Below are 20,876 nucleotides of genomic sequence, written 5' to 3'. Positions count from 1 at the left end.
GCCAGACACCTTTTTAAGCGCAGGCTGGAGGAGACAGGTATTTCATTTACTAAAAAGAACAACAACAAAAAAAGTTGAATACAAGGTGACATAAAAAGTTGCAAAAGTAAAATAAATAAATTTTTTATTAAATAAAAATATAAAAAGTTAAAATTTTCAAAAGCAATAACTAAATTCGTTTAAATGAATTTTTGGGCAAAAAAAAAAAAAAAAGAAGGGCAACTATAAAGGGATACGGAGGTTGCAGATGCACCCGGGCGCTGACCTCATAGCGAAGGACGATTTGGAACCTCATTTTCATAGGCGAGGGTCCCAACTCAATAAATACCCTAGATAGAAATACCCTTATAATTTACCCCTGGCTGGTGGCAGAAAATACTGTACGGTGAACATTAGAAATGACATAAGCAGTACATACCACACTAATACCTCTCAGGCAATGATGTGCAAGTGCATCTACAGGTGAATATAGGGTTAAGATCACATAGCAATGGGGGGGGGGGGGAAGTGCAACGGACTGGAGAAATAGACAAGCCCGAATACAGTCCCAGGGGGCAGGTAACCTGATACACATTTCACACACTGTTTGCTGTATTTAGCTTAGGGATTAGGACAATTTCCTTTTTTTGCGTTTTTTCCCCCCTCCATGCCTTACAAGACTCATCATTTTGTTTTTCACTTTTCTGTCCACACCGCCTTACAAGGGCTTATTTTTTGCAGGACAAGGTTTTAAAAAGGTACCACAAGCTAATTCTGGGGGTTGGTACAACTACAGACATACCAAAATTTATATAGTTTTTATTTTAGCACTTTGAAAAAACAAAAATTTGCAGCGCCATATTCTGACACCCATAACTTTTTTTATATATATCCATCTACAGAACTGTGTGAGGGCTTGTTTTTGTGGCATGAGCTATAGTTTTTAAATGGTACCATTTTGGGGTACGTATGAGTTTTTTATCACTTTTGTACAATTTTTTCCTGAGGGACAAAAGGTGAAGAAAAAAGTATTGAATTTTCTTTTTTGACTGTGAAAAAACATAATTTTTATATGTTAAAGGAAATTTTCGGATGCTATTCTATTTCTTTCACTGTAATTTTTAGTCCCCTAAAAGGTCTTGAACTTGCGATCATCTGATCACTTGTACCATAGACTGCGAAAGAATGTTATTATAGTCTATGGGATTTTTGCTGGCTTCCTTCAGCACAATTCTGGAAGATAGCCTAGTATGTCAGCTCTGGAAGCCTTCACAAGCCCCCAGGCCAGCACAGTGATGGATTGGAGCTCTACGATTTTGCTGCTGGGGCTTTGATCAGTGCAGAGGGAGCCCATTCCCTCAGTCTAACCCCATAGATGCCACAGTCCCTACTGATAGCGGCATCTGGGGAGTTAAATGACCGGGATTCTCTGATCAGTCATTGCAGCTGGATGCCGGCATCCATCTTCTAGTACAGGGATCAGCAACCTTTGGGACTCCAGCTGCTGCAAAACTACAACTCCCAGCATGCGATCATGCTCAACTGTTCTCACATAGAAGTGAATGGAGCGTTTTGGGAGTTGTCGTTGAACACCGGGAGTGCCGGAGGTTGCTGACCCCTGTTCTAGTGTCTAGCTGTCTGTCTTGTGGCCATCTATCCTCTCACATAAATTGACCATTATCTATGCCCATAAACTCCAAAGTTCTTCACCAGCCCCAAGTCCACATACTTTATAATGCGTGTGAAGTCATACCATCTTTCCGTGAACACCCCGAGTGTTGTAAAAAATAGCGGGTGACAGAATTCATGATAAGTGACTGGCAAAAAATACATTTCTTGCCAACTGATGAGCAAAGTGTTGTGAGGTAATGCAGGATCCATGATGAAGGATGTATAACTAAGACAAAAAGGAAATAAAGACACGATCCTCAAGGATCCACTTTGGTATATAGCTAAATAAAATGAAGCTACAGGTCATGATCTTAAAAGGAGTTGTCCACTTTGGGTATTCTCCCTTTGTTAGAAGTGCCCTCAAAAATAAGCTAATCACATTTAGTCTTGCTGCTGAAATCCCCTGTGATCACCCCCTTATTCTGTGGTGGAACTTGGCAGCAAGTGTTCAATTTTCCTACAGCACCACCACAGGGGAAATTAGGTATTACACAGTGTCCACTGAAATCAAGGATCTCTATATGTAATGCATAGCCATGCTGGGTCCTCCAGCCACCGTCCACTGTAGATAACACATGAGGATCCCTCGATGGGGCACCCAATCTTAACTTCCAGAGATCAGACAGCACCATAAAAAAGATGCCACCACCATGTTTCATGACCGATTCTACTGTGCGACGCTACTGACTTCCTAGTCTTCTGATCTTCTCCACTTTCTGGTAGATAGTTAAGATGGTTGCACATGGGTGTTGCTATCCTTAAAATGAAAAAAAAGTTATACACGATCCATGGGGTGCTCCAGTAAGCATGTGGGAATAATATACGGCCCCTGGGGCTTACACAAGGCAGCTCCAGCCTGGATATTGCAGCTTTGGCATGGAGAGGTGACCAATTTGTTCACATTAGCTGAACTTCTCCATAGTGGACGATGCTACGTCGTCACTTTCCGCGCTCCTGCATATTTTAACCATCACGTATAGCTTGGTGGTGGATGTTGTAGAGTGGTGTACAATGTCTCAGCTTTGGTCCTTTTTGGGGAAGGCATTCCAATGTAGTGATCATTTTCCATCTGGACTCTCTAGAAAATAGTGACAAGTTTAATAGAAAATTGTATAATTGTATGATCAGAGAGGGGCATATAAAAAAACGATTATATGTAATGGGCAGTTTTGATCAGATCCACATTTCATGCTTAGAGGACAACAGGTGACCATACACATTAATGGCCGACAGCTCTCTCCCCCGATTCCCCAATACACATGCCAGCTGCTGCCGGTGGCTTAGCACTCAGAGAACAAATAGATCAGAAGTGTTGAAATCCTACTGCCTGTTCCTTATCTGCCGTCTCCGTAGAATTGGAAGGTCCACATAGGTCTTAGATCGGGCATCCTCAAACTGCGGCCCTCTAGCTGTTGCAAAAATACAACTCCCAGCATGCCCGAACAGCCTACAGCAGGGCATTGTGGTAGTTGTAGTTTTACAACAGCTGGAGGGCCGCAGTTTGAGGATGCCTGCTTTAGATGGTCACTGGTCCCACCAAAATCAGAGATCTCTGCCTACATGTATCTTAGATGTTTGGTCAGCTTTAGGTGGTCATGAGAGCACTGTGGGCGACTTAACCTAGAGCCACGATACACTGTGATGTGCCCTGCACCTATATTAGCTGGACATGATCAGTAAATTATTTTAGTCTCTAGGTGTCATCATTGTAACTGACAGCAAACAGATTTTGAAAATGGTAAAACTTTGTAAAACAAAGAATGTCAGAGAACTCCGTAGTAGAGTATCTCAACTGTCTCCTGATTGAAGATGTTGGGATAATGAAGAATTGGGCATGTTAAACTGGTAAAGGGGACCCAATAGCAAAAAAATTTGAAAAAATGAAGCCAACTAATGTTGCCATCACAACCCACCATCCACAGAAAGGTCAGTCTAGATCCTTTAGTACTTTCCTTACCTTTATCCCATATGTTTTGGGGAGAGAAGAATTGTATGACCCTCTGACCATCTACATGTCACAACTAAAGTTATTTAACTAAATCTATCAAATAAGTATAGACTTGGCTTCTAAAACAGAGTGAACTTCCTTGGGAATGAAGCATGCTGGAGTGCAACGGGCTCCACCATTTCCTCCATGGCCTCAGGAGATCACAAAGTCTTCCATCATATTCATATTGACATCATATGTAGCCACACACCTGATGAAGGGTTTTCTCATACCCGAAACTTAATGTTTTCTTTGCACTCAAATTAAAGCAGTTGTGCATTACTGATAACCTATCCTCAGGATACCTCATCACAATATGATGGGTGGCTGTCCGACTTCCGGCACCCTCACTGATCAGCTGTTTGAAGAGACTGTAGGGCTCCTGGCCTCTTCCTAGACCAGTGACGTCATGGTCAAATCGATCATATGGCCCAGGTGCAGTAAAATCCACTTCAAGTGAAGGGGGCCGAGACGCAATACCAAGCACAGACACTATCTAATGGACGGCACAGTGCTTGGTAAGCTTCGAGGAGACCATGGCGTTGGACACCCACCGATCACATACTTATACTCTATCCTGAGGATAGGTCATCAGCATGAAACTGTCATATAACCCTTAAATCGCCTCAAGACTCACTGGAGAGCTGATCCATGCTATTCTTAGAAACCCATCATGCCTGATCCTTCTTTCTTCCCCCTCAATGTCTGCTGCTGCAGGATTACCTAGAGACACTCATACACATTAGATTGTTGGCCGATCTCGATGTCTGGCCTAGTTTCATCTAGTGTGTACGGTTAGTTTAACTTGTTAGGTGCTATTGCTATGACTGTAGCTCGTGGGAGCTCTTCGCCACTTTATATAGTCCATAGAGACGAAGTATGGAGCTTCTTTAAGGGGATCCTATAGTATCTGCATACTTGGTCTACTCTTTCTGTTTGGCACTCTTGTTAGGATGTTATTCAGATCAGACTGTACTGCCAACTAAGAATAGCTCAAGGTTCTGGCAGGAGATTTTCTATTGTTCCATCCCTTATGTTCTTAAACAACTAGCAGGACTATTTCTATTCTAGGAAATAACATGGCCTGCAAGTGTTGTTGACTTGAATTTAGAGGTCTGGGTGATGATTTACAGTTCTGATCCGGTCTACAGCAGGCTTTGGTATGGTATACAGTTCCAGCTATAGAGCTGTCACAACGCTGACCTGGGTACTGTGACCTCCTACTTTTTTTTACATTTTGTGTTAAAAACAGACTCCGAAGCATTTTCCTATTCTGCCCTTGTAAACGAACGCAAATAACTGATCTGCTCTTCTCAAGTTCAAAAATGGACATCTGAGCTTCTAGCTCATTTACAGGATTGAGACTAACATTTCAAAGAAATGCCTTGATGTTCTGTCAATGGTTCTCAGATGTTCTTTAATTAAGATGGTGTTTACAGTATTAATTGGGTGTATCATGGCCAACCCTAGATGATGAGAAAAGTTAGCACCAAGCAAGAAAGTAGTTATAGTGATATAGTGAGTGCATTGCATCTAGGCCCTGGTTCCTCATGGTCCCATAGGCATTAGAATTAGGTTACTATGTATTATAAATAGCATCTGGTAGGTGAGATCCTGTTACAGGTTTGCATTATGACCCAGGAGCTTCAGGTTACACTTCTGGGACCAAGGGATGGTTTATAGAAATAAGCATACTTGTCAACTTCGTGCATGTGAAACCCAAGGCCATTTTCTTGGTCATAACTGTGGCCTTTTTCACAAGTTGTACTGCATTTTGCAGGCGACGCCCCATTTTAACCGATGTGGTGGAACCCCTTAAATGTGTGTTTAGACTCTGTGGTTGACTGATAACATAGCATCCTTCGCCATGGGCAAGAAAACAGCCTACTAGATGTTTTGAGAGGGTTGGCAAGTACAGTAATGATGACCTAAAGCACAAATACATTGAATCCTCTCCTAAAAAAAAACACCTCTTTGAGAAGACCACCCTTTTATACAAACCAGATTTGTAGCTTTAAAATATACTATGGGTGGTCATCTCAAAGAGGCCCCACTGGGTGAGGTTGGTTTGACAAGGAGTAGATAATTCCAGGCTGAGGTAGGCCTATACTATGGCAACAATAGTGGTCGTAACTTTCAGCCGGCAGTCTGAACTTCTCTTTGACACCGTGGTCCCCCCCCCCTCAAATCAACATTAGAAGGTTTGAAGATCAGCCAGATTACTTATCATAGATGTACTAACCAGGAGCAACTACACTGTCTTTCAAGGTGATTTTTCAAGTATGTTCATGTCCAAAATTCCAGTGTGTAAACCCCCTCCATACATCTGGAAACAAGAGCCAAACAACCCATGATTTAAAACAATGCAGCCATTAAGCTGGTATGATGCTCATTATCCGCCAATTATATCCATATCCTGATATGAGGAAGTCTGTCTAATAAGAAACGCTCTGTATTAGAATATGGGGGGTGGAGCTCATTGACACTTGTCTACAGTTCTCGTAGCTAGGGGGTTGGGGGTGTTTAAGATCTATATACATTTCCAAAGATGACATCAACCAGAGCTTTGAAAAGGGCTTTTTTGTCCTGGTCGAAGCTGAATGAATAGGGAAAGGAACAAAGACGAAGATCTCATGACACAAAGTTGATTGAAGTCCATCACATAGACAGTTCAAATTACAGCCCAAAACCCGAGGCTGCACTACTGGGATATTAGATGGCATGGCATGTCTTCTTCTCATGAAGACCCTGTATTCAATCACCACCCACATCATTATATACATCCTAGGTGGCAGATATCGTGGACAGTGATGTGGAGGGTGAGTATAATACACAATGATTCCTCGACAACTCCTAAAAGAAATTTAACGCAGACATAGAATTTGTCAGTAGTGCAACTGGGGTGGGAAGGGGGCTATTGATGCACCATTGCCTTGACTTATGTTAGGAGAACAAAGAACCAAGGGAGGGTGATGGGGTCAGATCCTCCAGAACTTTTGAGAATGGCTCCGCCTGATTACATGACAAGCAGTACTGGGGAGGAAGCTGCACAGACATTACTGGAGGTAATGGGTGAGGTGTAACCAACTGAACACCATGAACAGAAAGTATAGATTAGCCCTTTGACTACCCTAGACCACCATGGATGCTGGCATCACCCTAACCCCTTCCATGAACCAGAACATCATGGATACTAATAAAAACCATTACAATAACTTAGGTTTTCAGATAGACTGGCATTAAAGGTTAAATCCCATCTCCCATCCCAACATTTAATCTGTGGGACATCACGAGAATGTATTGGCCAGGAAAGTACATGTCAATGGGGAGGTGGCAAGCAGCACTTTGTATAATTTCTATGTGGATGTTGCCAAGTACCTTCAATGTACTAGACCAGCATACTAGCAAGACCCCTTCACTATCCTAGACCACTAGACTACCATTAACTCTTATCCACCCAGGAAAAAATATAGTCACCACTAAGCCACCGGACTACCAGTGGTGCAGAGACCACCAGCTGTTTACAGAGTGCTTCAATGCTCATGACCTAATGGCTGGAGATGCCGGAGAAGAAACACCTTCTTCCGCTAGGAGTGTGCTCATAACTGCAGAAGTGGGGCCCAACATCAAGTCCAAAGGAGCCTTCCTCAAGGTCCCTGAGGTAATTTTATTATTGTCGTCTGGTAAACAGAGTCTGGGAGTAAATTGCTGTCAGTTGAAAAAACCTAAAATGCCTAGTCCTAGCGTCACACAGCTGAGGAGCTGTTACACTGTAAGGCCTCTTGCACACGACCGTATAGCTTTTTCAGTATTTTGCGGTCCGCAAAAAACGGACCTGCAAAAAAATACAGATGACGTCTGTGGGCATTCAGTTTTTTGCGGAACGGAACAGCTGTACCCTGATAGAACATGTCCTATTATTGTCCGCATAAAGGACAAGGATAATACTGTTCTATCTTTAAACAGAACGGAAAAAACGGAAATCCGGAAACGGAAGGCATACGGAGTACCTTCAATTTTTTTTTGCGGATCCATTGAAATGAATGGGTCTGTATACGGAACGCAAAAAAGTTAGTGTGCAAGAGGCCTAACACAGAGGGACTACAAAAAGTGCCTCTCTGGAGGACACAGAATATCCTTGTATTAACTGAACAGTCTATTGTTTTTACTGAGACCTGTAATACCCAATTCCTCCACAGGTGACACTGTAGGGAAAGTGAACACTTTTAAGGTTCCCCCACAGAGAAGGGAACAGCCTTCACATGACAGCTGTTCTTTTTTATTTTTTCAAAGCTAGTCACATGTTACTGCTCCAAATCCTTGCCATTGTCAAAATCTCTGCTTGCCTTTGGTAAATTGAAACATTCTTCATTTACATCCAGAGGCTGAAACACCTGCATGGGTTATCTTCCGATACAGTATTATGAGCCCTGAACCCATCTTAGCAGCACGTCACCTGGACTGGCTTGCCGTTTCAGAATGTGATCTCTCACCTGATTGTCTTCCCGTTGACGTGTTGTCACCTCGATGTAGTGCATTTCTGTATTTCTACTTTCTGTGGGTTCTGCTTTAAGAAAAAAAACAAAAAAAATACTTTTAGGGTTATGGTAGGAGCATCATTAAAAACTTTAAGGAAAAGAGCTTTAGACTAGTTTTGGAGGTCTTTATGAAGCACACCATAGGGACCCTCAGCAGTTCTTCTGAACTGAACATAGATCACTGTAGTACCCTGTGGTTATCCATTTTAGGTTCAGTAGGACCTCGGGGGCGAGGTGGTCTTTGTGCCCGATTTGCATATGGCAAACATTGTATTCAATGTACCCATTTAGTAAGTCAGGGTTCTCTCCAAGATGTAATTGGATACATTATCACAGTAATGGCAGGGTTGACTACCTAGGTCACTGGCCTGTGGCTAGATACCCTGTATTGTTGGGTATGTCTAAGTCAGCATGGACTGAACCAAGGACAAGAAAAATAAACAAACAAACAAACTAGAATCGGGAAGAGAAATGCAGAAACTAAACAACATGGTACAAAGCATACACCATATGGAAGAAACAGTGCAAAATACTTTAACACCCCTCTTGGACAATCCACTTACTCAGGTATAATGGCCAGGTTGGCATTCACCTTTAAACCCTCCCTCTCAGCCGATGTTGATCCATGGTCTTATCTACTGGGCAACGCTCACCTGCTTTTCAGCTTAGCTTCACTTGCGCACAGCAACATCATACTGGAGTCTGAGGCACAGTTTTTTTTTAATCCACCTTCTAGACTATCAAATGCTCAGGCACCTCCTCCGTCTGTCACCTATGTTTTATTTTGCAGCTCTGGTTGTTCTCTTTGGCTCCTATGTAGAAGCACAAGCTCACTGGGAAGATATAGTCAACCCAACCACCAGTGAGAAAATCGAAGATTATTAGGTACTAGCTGCCCAAAGACTGGCAATCGAGCCTCAATTAAGTAGAAGGACCTTGCAGAATTGTATTGTTACTAGAGTCCCAGGAGAGTGAAAAAAAATAATAATCAGCAACGGCCCTTAATTTACGAGAATTGGTAAGACGCATCAGATGATGAGCAAATTCCATCAGGCAGGAGAACCACTATAATTAACGACATGCAGCTAGAGCACTGGTTAGATGTCCTGCAGAAGTGAAATCACAAGCTTAAAGCAGGCCATACACTGGAGATTTAGGACGGCCAATGGTAGATATCTGACAAAAAGCTGAAGTGTTGGATTTTTTTTGTTTTTTGGTGGGTCACCCCTCTGCAAGCATCAGCACCGTGCTTACAGCAGTGAGGAAATCTGCCCTGCCCTACCCTCCGACCTAGAAATGCCTTCTCGGCTCTTCTCATTGGGTTGCCAGAAGGTGGAGGATGATTTATCCCTAGTTCTGGCCTCTGGGCATCAACTGATGATAGTATTCCCCTTAGCAGATATTCTATTGTGATTGGCTTTACCTCGACTATGAGCTCTCGTTTCTGTCCTCCGTTTTTCCTCTGACTACCTGTGTTACCCTTGGATTTCCACCTGATTCCTGAGGTCCCATATGGCATTTACCTTGGCATGTCCTGTCTACACGATTTCTACATCGGTTACCTCTGTTGACTTCTGCTTGGATCTGATCTCGCTTCTGCTATGCCTCCATCCCCACCCGAAATTTCTCAGTCATAATTGTGGTTGGCAAGTTTAGTATACCAGCTTTCCATGACAACTCATGACAGAAATTTAACTCTGACATGGAATTTGTCAGTAGCGCTGCCAAGGAAGCAAATCTGATCCCATTGCCTATACTCCTGTTGGGAGAACCAAGTGTGGGAGTGTGATCCTCCGGATCTTTTACTTATTGACCAGATAGTATTTTTGAGAATCTCTCAACCTGATTAGCCCTTTCAATAGCCTAGACCATCAGGGATGCTGGCATCATCCACTTCATTACCCCAACCCCTTCCATGAACATCAAGGATTCTGATGAAAGCCCTTACATTAACCTAGATCGTCAGAGCCTGACATTAAAGGGGCATTCCTATTTTCATCTATTATCTGGGACATCAAGACCAGCATATATACTAGCATAAACCCCTTCACTATCCTGGACCACTAGACTACCATTAACTCTTAGTAATCCAGAAAACGGCCGTCCAAGATCCCGAATGTGCTACCAGCTTTAGGCCAGAGATCAGAAAAGACCAAGTATAAGGACACCAAGTAGTAGAAGCAGGAGCTACAAACGTATGCGCCACCATACAGATCTCTCTGGTTCAGATCCTAGGAAAAAAACATTACGGGTGATTACATACAGAATCTGTCTACAAAAATATTCTTTCAGGGCAGAAATTTGAGATGAAAAATTTCCCTTAAAATGGAATTGTCTAGTTTCATACACCCTTCTGAGTTAAAAGAAGGGTTTCCTTTTTAGGACCCTCAGTCAGAAAGGTTACAAAGGACACCTCTCTCTGGAGGACCTGTCCTGCATTACACAGACAACCCACTGACTTGAATGGACATTGTGTAACTCTTCATGTCTCCTGTGGTGGCGCTGCAGGGAAATTGAACACTTACTGCCAGTTTTCACCACAGTAGATGTAGAGGTCCCTTTAGGGGGACACCAAGATAATTTCATTGTAACTAGTAGGGATTGTCTGAAGGCGCAAAAGCTGAAGCAAGAGCTAACTCAGCACCTTCTATACCTATGTCCCTGCCCGCCACCTTGATATTAGAAATCACATAGCGAGGTATGGTATGAACATATAATGATAAACATCTCCCAGGTGCAGGTTTTGGGGTTGTCCAGGACACCAACTATTGGTGGTCATCTTCAGGATAGCTTATCAGTATCACATTGGAAGGGGTAATACTCCTGGTATCCCTGCAGATCACCTGTTTGACCGCTGTGGCCTCTTCATTGGGTACAGCCCAGCGCCGCCCATTTTATAGTGGCTGTGCCTGGTATTACAGTGTAGTCCCATTCACGTGAATGGGATTCAGCTGCATAAAAACCCCTTTACTGACTAAATACTTTTACTGTAGGGATTGTACACTGTTGGGATGGGCTTAGTAAATGTGGTTGTACTTACCTTTCTTATTTCCACACTTCATCTTTATACACATCACTGAAATAATCGGCACCATTGCCGTCACGATTACAACTACTATGATTATGAGAGTAAAATGACTCCTGGGGGCCAAGGTTTTATCTGGAAACAGAGATTTGCATTCTGAATAGAAGAGTATATTCTAATAGACGCTAATGCAATGTAGTAAAAGAGTCAAAAACAATACTGTTAAGAGTTCCCTTAGAAAATAGCAGAATTGTGAGTGCAGCACTGGATTTATGTACTTTGTACCCCCAAATCAGTACAGGATAAGTAATGTATGTGCACAGTGACTGCACCAGCAGAATAGTGAGTGCAGCTCTGGAGTATGATACAGGATGTAACTCAGGATCAGTAATGTATGTACACAGTGACTGCACCAGCAGAATAGTGAGTGCAGCTCTGGAGTATAATACAGGATGTAACTCAGGATCAGTACAGGATAAGTAATGTATGTGCACAGTGACTGCACCAGCAGAATAGTGAGTGCAGCTCTGGAGTATAATACGGGATGTATCTCAGGATCAGTACAGGATAAGTAATGTATGTACACAGTGACTGCACCAGCAGAATAGTGAGTGCAGCTCTGGAGTATAATACAGGATGTAACTGGGGATCAGTACAGGATAAGTAATGTATGTACACAGTGACTGCACCAGCAGAATAGTGAGTGCAGCTCTGGAGTATAATACAGGATGTAACTGGGGATCAGTACAGGATAAGTAATGTATGTACACAGTGACTGCACCAGCAGAATAGTGAGTGCAGCTCTGGAGTATAATACAGGATGTAACTCAGGATCAGTACAGGATAAGTAATATATGTACACAGTGACTGCACCAGCAGAATAGTGAGTGCAGCTCTGGAGTATAATACGGGATGTATCTCAGGATCAGTACAGGATAAGTAATGTATGTACACAGTGACTGCACCAGCAGAATAGTGAGTGCAGCTCTGGAGTATGATACAGGATGTAACTCAGGATCAGTAATGTATGTACACAGTGACTGCACCAGCAGAATAGTGAGTGCAGCTCTGGAGTATAATACAGGATGTAACTCAGGATCAGTACAGGATAAGTAATGTATGTGCACAGTGACTGCACCAGCAGAATAGTGAGTGCAGCTCTGGAGTATAATACGGGATGTATCTCAGGATCAGTACAGGATAAGTAATGTATGTACACAGTGACTGCACCAGCAGAATAGTGAGTGCAGCTCTGGAGTATAATACGGGATGTATCTCAGGATCAGTACAGGATAAGTAATGTATGTACACAGTGACTGCACCAGCAGAATAGTGAGTGCAGCTCTGGAGTATAATACAGGATGTAACTGGGGATCAGTACAGGATAAGTAATGTATGTACACAGTGACTGCACCAGCAGAATAGTGAGTGCAGCTCTGGAGTATAATACAGGATGTAACTGGGGATCAGTACAGGATAAGTAATGTATGTACACAGTGACTGCACCAGCAGAATAGTGAGTGCAGCTCTGGAGTATAATACAGGATGTAACTCAGGATCAGTACAGGATAAGTAATATATGTACACAGTGACTGCACCAGCAGAATAGTGAGTGCAGCTCTGGAGTATGATACAGGATGTAACTCAGGATCAGTAATGTATGTACACAGTGACTGCACCAGCAGAATAGTGAGTGCAGCTCTGGAGTATAATACAGGATGTAACTCAGGATCAGTACAGGATAAGTAATGTATGTGCACAGTGACTGCACCAGCAGAATAGTGAGTGCAGCTCTGGAGTATAATACGGGATGTATCTCAGGATCAGTACAGGATAAGTAATGTATGTACACAGTGACTGCACCAGCAGAATAGTGAGTGCAGCTCTGGAGTATAATACAGGATGTAACTGGGGATCAGTACAGGATAAGTAATGTATGTACACAGTGACTGCACCAGCAGAATAGTGAGTGCAGCTCTGGAGTATAATACAGGATGTAACTCAGGATCAGTACAGGATAAGTAATGTATGTACACAGTGACTGCACCAGCAGAATAGTGAGTGCAGCTCTGGACCAGCTGTTCCTGAGCTGCGATTACCTGTGGGTGTGGTCGCCTGTGGCTGTGTGTAGCTGCTGCTGCTGCTGCTGCTCCTGAGCGTTTGGAGGAAAATCTATCCACCTGAGGCCGGCTCTCTCCTCCCCAGGGGGAGAGTGGGTTCTCAGGCATGAGCGAGGGAAGCAAGCCCCAGGCTCCTGTTCCCAGCGGCAGGCCTTCAGGGGACAGGAGAAGCCAGCGTTTGGCCTGCATGGAGGACTCAGGGGTAAGAAGATCTGGCAGGAGTCGCAGTAATGTGGCTTCTGTCTCCCCTGAGTCTGAGGGTAGTAGGAAGAGCCGCAAGGCTGGATCCGCTAAGGAGGACCCGAATGCCAGCATGGGTGAGAGTGGCCCTTCCGGGGCCCAGCAAAAGCCGAGTGTTCACGGAGGTGAAGCAGATCTTGAGGAGGAAGGCTGGGGCGTACTGAGGGCCCGGGAGTCCATTTCCACCTACGGATCCCGGGTCATGAGCCACCTCCGTGAGTACGAAGACGCGACTAAGACCCTGAGGAGGCTCCGGGAGGAGCTGCGCGGCTTGAGGTCTTGTGTTGGAGTGGCCCCAAAGAGGAAGAAGCAGGGGCTGGAGAGCCAAATAAAGCAGCTACAAGCTGACATTGGCGAGATTGAGCAAAGGCGGACTGTACTCCGAGATAAAAGCGGCCCGTTTAAGGAAAAACTCCTAAACGAGGAACGTTTTCGGAAGATGGCGGAGGAGAAGGGGCAGATGGGGCAGCAGCCTGACAGCCAGGTGGAGAAGGAACCAGTCGTGCAGGAGGAGGATGATGATGATGATGACCAGCAAGATCCACCTGGCAGCCTGCAGGAGCAGATTCCGTACAGTGGGCCCCCTGCACGCCAAATAGCAAGGTCACCCAGCTGCGGCTCGGGGGATGAGTATGAGACCTGCGGCCCCGGAGGGGCCCTAGTGGAGGAGATCCAGCTCCTGGAGTCCCCAGTGCGTTTCCAGGACTTATGCTTTGGTGATGAGTTGCCACCGGAGACGCCTGGGGAAGGAAAGAAAAAGGCTAAGAAGACCAAGCTCCAGGAGCAGGTAAGATATGTATACACCCCCCTCCCTGGGACCCCCGGGTCGACCGCAGGGCCGGCTCACTGTATTAGCCCCTCTTCTCAGCCCAGCCCGTGTCCTGCAGTGGACTCGGTGCAGGAGAGAGGGGAGAGCGAGGTATCCGATATGGTGGTGAGCTCCGTCTCTGTTTGCAGTAACGGGGATGGAGCTGGTGCGACACCGGCTGAAAAGCCGGACAGGAAGGTTACTGCGGAGGATGAGAGAAAAATCTCTGGCGCTGGAGTTTGCTCCCTGATGGGAGGAGGGGGTGGCTCCACGCCACAGATGGCTGCAGGAGCTCCGATGGCTCCAACCGCTGATGACGCTGTTCCCTCGGGCCAGCAGAGGCATGAAGGAGCTGTCGGAGCTATGACGGTTACGCCTCCCAATGAAGGTCAAGAACTGAGGCCAAAGCCTTTGTTTTGTATTGGCGCTGCTGGTCCAGATGAGCGGCGCCATGAAAGAACAGATCAGCAGCGTTTGGATCAGCGGCGCCCGGTAATGGATCAGCGGCGTCCAAAAGTTGTAAATGGTAGTACTGAGGAAGCGGAGGGCAATGATAAAAGTGGGGTTGGGGCTGTGGTCTGTCTTTTGGGGGCAGCTCCGACCCCAGGGCCCAGTGATGCTGAGGTACCAATAATTACACCAAAACACACCGGTTCAGCCAGTATGAGTGAGGGAGCAGGTGGGGGGCAGAAAATTATTTTTAATAAAAATATGTCTGGGGGTTTGGATGGTGGAGTGAATGGTGTTAGGAGGGAAGGAAGGGAGGTCGCAGAATCTGTTGTAAGTAAGGCTGGTTTGGGGATGGAAGATATGGAAGTGGGTGGTGGAGGGTCTTTGGTAAGCGGGGAGGGTGTGGAACCTGGTCCGGTTGCCCCCTCGGCTGTGGCAGCCCCTGTGCGCAGTTTTGCTACTGTCACGGCCGGGGTGAGTAGGGGACCCTCCTTGTCCTCTGGCTCTGGGGACGGCGTTTTGCAGCGGCGTCTTCTGGAGGCTCTAAAGAGAGGGGAGAGCACAATCAATGTAGAGGGGAGGGAGGTTGATCTATCCTTTTGGATAGATAGGCATGGCCTCTCAGCCTTCCGAGAGCAAAGAAGCGGGGAGACCACGTGGTCCCTCCCGACAGCTGGGCAGGGTGCTCTCCGTAGGAATGTGGTCCGTCTGAGGTGGAGGGGCAGTGATACATGTCCTTCAAGATCAGAAGTTGTTGAGCTCCTTCTAAAGATGGGCTTCAAGGCGACAGACATCTACGCCTTGATACATCCCTATGGGACCCCTGAGTTCGATGTCAGCTTTGTTCGGCCGGAGGGACTTGAGCTCTTCTGGTCGAACTATGAGATGGCAAAGGACGAGCCCAGCTGGCGAGATGTTGCCGTCCAGGCAGTGTCTCGTCAGAACAATGTGAAGAGGGTGACCGTTCTAACCCGTAACGAGTCACTCTCGTGTATTGACATCATGACGTGGCTCGGCCGATATGGGGAGGTGGTGGAGGTTCCCAAGAAGAACAGGGATGAACATGGCATCTGGTCTGGGGCCTGGACGTTCATGGTAAAACTTAGGCTTTTAGGAAACACAGTTACTCACATACCATCTGCCACCTTCCTTGGAAGGGATCGCATCCAGATTTTCTACCAGGGTCAGCCGAAGCTCTGTCACAGATGCGGCAGCCCCACACACTTCAGTGCTAACTGCACTGTACAGAAGTGCGCGCTGTGTGGGGAGATTGGCCACCTCGCTGCATCATGTGCAGAGATTAGGGGTCACCTGTGTGGTGACTTAGGTCACCCATTCAGTCGCTGCCCTCATTCCTTTGCCAATGCGGTCAATGCCCCGGCGGGAGGAAGCCGTGAGGCCAATTCTACTGGGGCAGGGGCTGGCAGAAGTGAAGGAACAGAGGGGCCAGGGAAGAAAAGTAAGCAAAAGACGCCTGCCCAACTGAGGCGTCAGGAAAATCGCCGAAGGGAGAGGGAGATGGGTGAATCCCGGGAACCTCAGGCAACTGGGGAAGCTGGGATGACCCCTGATCTCACCCCTGAGACTGCTGCTACTGCTGAGGCCCAAAGGGACAGTGAGCTGGATGAGGAAATTAGGAGGATCCAGGAAGAGGAAGGTGCCATCTCCTCATTATCCCCCCATGACGGGGGAAGTGGGGGATGGCAAAAGCAGGGTAATAAACGTACAGGGAAAAAGGGAGATTTAAGATCTTCTCCCACCCGCCAGATGCCAAAGGAAGGTACAACCAACCCCCCTCTGATTAGTCTCTCAAACCGGTTCCAAGCCATTGGTGACACCTCCCCCTCCTCAGGGGAGGGAGCCGGTGGGGAGGTTTCGGGAGTCGCGGTGACACCTGGGCCTGCGGGGGACGCCGAGCCTCCTTCTACTGGGGAAAACGTGTCCTCAGGGGTGGGGGCTGGCTTGGAGTCAGAGCACAAGGGCAGAGGTGAAATGGACACATCTGTTTGTTTGAAGAGGGGTAAGCCATCATCTGATGAAAAAGTTGGTGGGGGCAGTGGGAAAAGAAAGCCATCTAATTCAATCACCCATGATGGCGGCACTCACTCCGTTGACGCTGGCGTCCATTAATGTCGCCAGCATTAAGTCAGATACGGCTAGATTTGCGGCCTTTGATTTTTTCAGCCGGGTTGAAGCTGACATTTTGTTTTTGCAGGAGACCAGGCTGCCAGATTTGGCATCTGTATTTAAAGCTAAAAGGGAGTGGCGACGTGGATCCTCCTACTGGTCTCTTGCGGCCGAGCCGTATAGCGGGGTGGCAGTCCTTTTTACTGCACCGGTAGAATGCCGACGGGTTATTGAATTAGAAATGGGGAGGTGCCTGATCCTGGATGTCCTCATGAGGGGACAAGAACTTCGTCTAATTAACATCTATGGTCCCCAGTCCAAGTGGGACCGTAAGTGTCTCTTCATGAGGATCAAGCCCTATCTTTTTACAAGTCGGCAGGTGGTCTTTGGAGGGGACTTCAATACTGTCACGAGGCCCCAGGATAGGGGAGGTTCCAGGGACAAGCTGACTTACGACAGCATTGTGCTTAATAAAATAGCTAGTGAGGCTCGTCTGGTGGATGTCCACATCCGGCACACCCCAGGCCACCCGGGGTTCACCTATCATAGGGCTAGTTGTAGGTCTAGAATAGACAGGTTTTATTTAAAGGAGGAAGCCGTCTCTTCAGCCGTGTCCGCTGTGGAGGTGGAGTTCTCCGACCACTGTATGATTTTGTTTTCTCTGAATGTTGCAGAGACCCCCCGAATGGGAAGGGGCTACTGGAGGCTCAATTCGTCTCTCTTGGAAGAAGCGGAGATAAGACAGTCCTTTGAGGATTTCGTTCAGAGCCAGGTACCATTGCTGGATCTCTGCGGCAGTAAGTCTGAGTGGTGGGAGATCTTCAAGGAAAGGGTGGGGAGATTCTTCCGCCAGCTCTCGAGCCTTAGGAGTCTGAGTAAGTATCGCCTGTATCAGGGCCTGAGGAGGAAACTCGAACGTCTTGTCTCGACTGGGGGTAGCCGTGAGGAGATCTCCAGAGTGAAGTCTTTGCTTATGAGGTGTCAGTACGATAGGCACGCATCTTTGGTTTTTGAGAGGGATTACGGGAAATACCGCTCGCCCGACCCTTACAAAAACTGCAGGATGTCAGTGAGTAGTAAGATTGTGTCAGGACTGATTGATAGTACGGGTTCTCTGAGAAGGTCCAGATCAGGGATCCTGGAGGTTGTCAGATCCTTTTACTCACATCTCATGGCAAGGAGGGATCTTGATCGTGATAAGATATCGGCTTTCCTGACTGAAACTGTCCCTGAACCAGGGGTAGACCCCTCTCTTGACGGTTTGACGGAAATGATCAGTGAAGAGGAAGTCAGTCTGGTGATTGAGGGGCTTGCTCCCAAAAAATCACCTGGTCCGGATGGCTTAACATCTGAGTTTTACAAGACCTTTAAGGACACCTTAGTTCCCCTCTTGACTGAGGTATTAAATGAGTGTCTCTCCTCGGGTACTCTACCAAAGTCAATGAGGAGGTCGGCCCTGATCATCCTGTCAAAGGGTAAAGATCCTTTCCACATTGAGAATTGGCGTCCCATAGCGCTCCTCGGTGTGGACAGAAAGATTTTGGCAAAGGTGCTATTTAATCGGCTGGTGAAGTTTGCACCCCAGCTCCTTTCTGGGGCCCAGCATTGCTCTGTTCCCGGCCACAGTACTTTTAGTGCTGTGCTCAGTGTCCGGGAGGCCGTGGAGCAGGGCAGGGCAGGTCACTGGAAGGGGTACATGCTGTCCTTGGATCAGGCAAAAGCATTTGATCGTGTTAATCACGAGTACCTCTGGTCTGTCCTTCTGAGATATGGCCTGCCCGGGGGGTTTGTTGATTGGCTTAAGACCTTGTATGCAGGGGCAGAGAGTTTCCCGCTTGTGAATGGTTGGATTGGGCGTCCTTTTGGGGTGGGATCTGGGGTTCGCCAGGGTTGTCCTCTGAGCCCGCTTTTGTACGTGTTCGCGATCGATCCCTTCCTTAGAGGGGTTGATCGTGGGCCGTTGGCGGGCATCGGGATGGACCGGGCGGCTCCGGAGACTACACTGAGGGTGGTGGCGTATGCTGATGACGTAACTATCTTTGTGTCTTCGAGAGGGGAAGCAGAGTGGGTACTGTCTGAGGTAGAGCGCTACTCAGAGTCATCTGGGTCCAAGATCAACCGAGATAAGTGTGAGAGTCTCTGGCTGGGAGGTGGAGATCCTGGTTTTGATCTCCCGGACACCCTCCCAGAGCCCCAGGAATCTACAAAAGTCCTCGGCATTGAATTTGGCCAGGGGGATTACCCCCATCAAAACTGGGATAGCAGGCTTAAGATTGCCGCTCAGAAGGTGGACCAGTGGAAGGGTTGGTCTTTAACCCTCAGGGAAAGGGTGAACATTATCAAAACCTACCTGATCCCTTTGCTGTTATATCTGGGCAGTGTGTGCGTCTTGCCGGAACCTTTCTGGACTCGGGTCTACAGTCTGTTCTTCCAGATGTTATGGGGAAACAGACTGAACCTTGTCAATAGGGAGGTTACTTACCGTACGAGGAGACTAGGAGGGTTGGGTATGGTCAACCCTGTGGTGTTCCTGGTGAACACCTTTATTAAGATTAATCTCTCGAACCTCTGGCAAGAGAGGGCTCCTCTGTGGGTAGCCTCCTGTCGGGGATGGTTTCGGCCTTTCTTCCAGGAATGGGAGACAGGGGGGCAAGTGAAGGATCTCCGCACACCACATGGGCATCTCCCGGCTTATGCTGCCCTGGTTCTGAAGGTATTACGTCGGTGGGGTCTGGGGATGTGGGAAATCAGGACTCAGTCAAGGAGACTCCTTGACCAGAGGGTTCTGTTGACCCACTTCCAGAAACCTCTGGCCCTCAGGGACTGCCCAGGTCGGGATCTGAGGGTTGGGTTACGGCTTTTAAATTCCAATAGGATCCCCTTGAAGTTCTTTGACTTGACTTGACTTGGCGCTGCTTCCATGGGAAACTGTGTGTGAGGGACAATCTGAAGTGTAGGAGCTCTGAGGACAGGGGGTGTCCCCGTGAGGAGTGCGGTGGTGTGCTGGAAAGCATGGACCACTTCCTGCTTCATTGTCCCTTTAACACAGAGGTTTACACCAGGGTGGGGACCTCCATTGGCTGGCCTAGGCTGGTCACTCTCTCCTATGCGGAATGGGCCTATGGAGCATTCAGACACCTGGGTGGTAGGGACCTTTGCACTTTATTCCTAGTCAGCTCAGTGGTCAGGTACTACACGTGGCATGCACGGTGTTTAGTTTCGACGCAACGCAAAATCCTCCCCGAGGATGAGGTGGTTAGGAACATTCTCGGAGACCTGGTGAAGGTGCGCTCTCTGGAGTACGAGAGGTTGGGGGCGGGTAGAGCCTCTCTCCTCTGGAGGGGTTTTGCCTTTAGGGTACCCTAGCCTGTTGTCTCCCCTCCCGGTGGTGGGCTGAAGCTGACACTGTAGATTTTTGTTTTGTTTTGGTGGCTGTATGAGGACATAGGGCTTGCAGGCGCCAAACTTGGGCTTTAATGGGTTGTGTGTGGCTGAAAAGCCTCACGGTGGGTGGTGAGGTTAAGGTCTACTATGTAATGTACTATGTAATGTAGTTTATATGTCTTTATGTCTATATATATATTTGTATATTTGTATAGGTTGAGTTGTCGGGTGTAGTGTTAGGTTGGGTGGTGGGTAAATGGGGGGAGGGTTCCATGGAACATTGGGGACTTTGGGACATATAAGAAAATCCTGGGCTGGTTCATGGACGTCTATTATCATGTACTGGGGGCATGGGATGCGGGACCAGCTCAGGGACCCAAAAAAAAAATAAATAAATATATATATATATATATATATATATATAATATAAAAAAAAATAAAAAATTGTGTGTTGCATTGGGGTGGTGGTGGGTGGGCTTTTTGTAAGTTTAACTTCTGTATTTGTTAAGTGTAGGTAGGTGCAACCGGATCAGGAAGGTTAGTACAT

General features: G+C 46.8%; 1 protein-coding gene across 5 annotated transcripts in view; it reads right to left on the bottom strand.

The window, feature by feature from the left end:
* Positions 1 to 107: 107 nt before the first annotated feature.
* LOC122922143 (CD48 antigen-like) overlaps positions 108 to 20,876 on the bottom strand; it is a 36,680-nt gene continuing 15,911 nt past the window's right edge. The window contains exons 4-6 of one of the 5 annotated variants that reach the window (XM_044272634.1): positions 11,216 to 11,335; positions 8,131 to 8,204; positions 108 to 2,728 (exon numbers count right to left, since the gene is read on the bottom strand). In XM_044272634.1, coding sequence (XP_044128569.1) covers positions 2,621 to 2,728; positions 8,131 to 8,204; positions 11,216 to 11,335 — 302 coding nt within the window. In that variant the 3' untranslated portion in view covers positions 108 to 2,620. Of the gene's footprint in view, positions 2,729 to 8,130; positions 8,205 to 9,396; positions 10,407 to 11,215; positions 11,336 to 20,876 lie in introns of those variants that run through there. The other 4 variants (XM_044272635.1, XM_044272636.1, XM_044272638.1 and 1 more) reach the window with 4 other exon arrangements.

Source organism: Bufo gargarizans, chromosome 11 (assembly GCF_014858855.1).
Source record: "Bufo gargarizans isolate SCDJY-AF-19 chromosome 11, ASM1485885v1, whole genome shotgun sequence".
Classification (NCBI taxonomy): Eukaryota; Metazoa; Chordata; class Amphibia; order Anura; family Bufonidae; genus Bufo; species Bufo gargarizans.
This window is presented reverse-complemented; position numbering and strand designations above follow the sequence as displayed.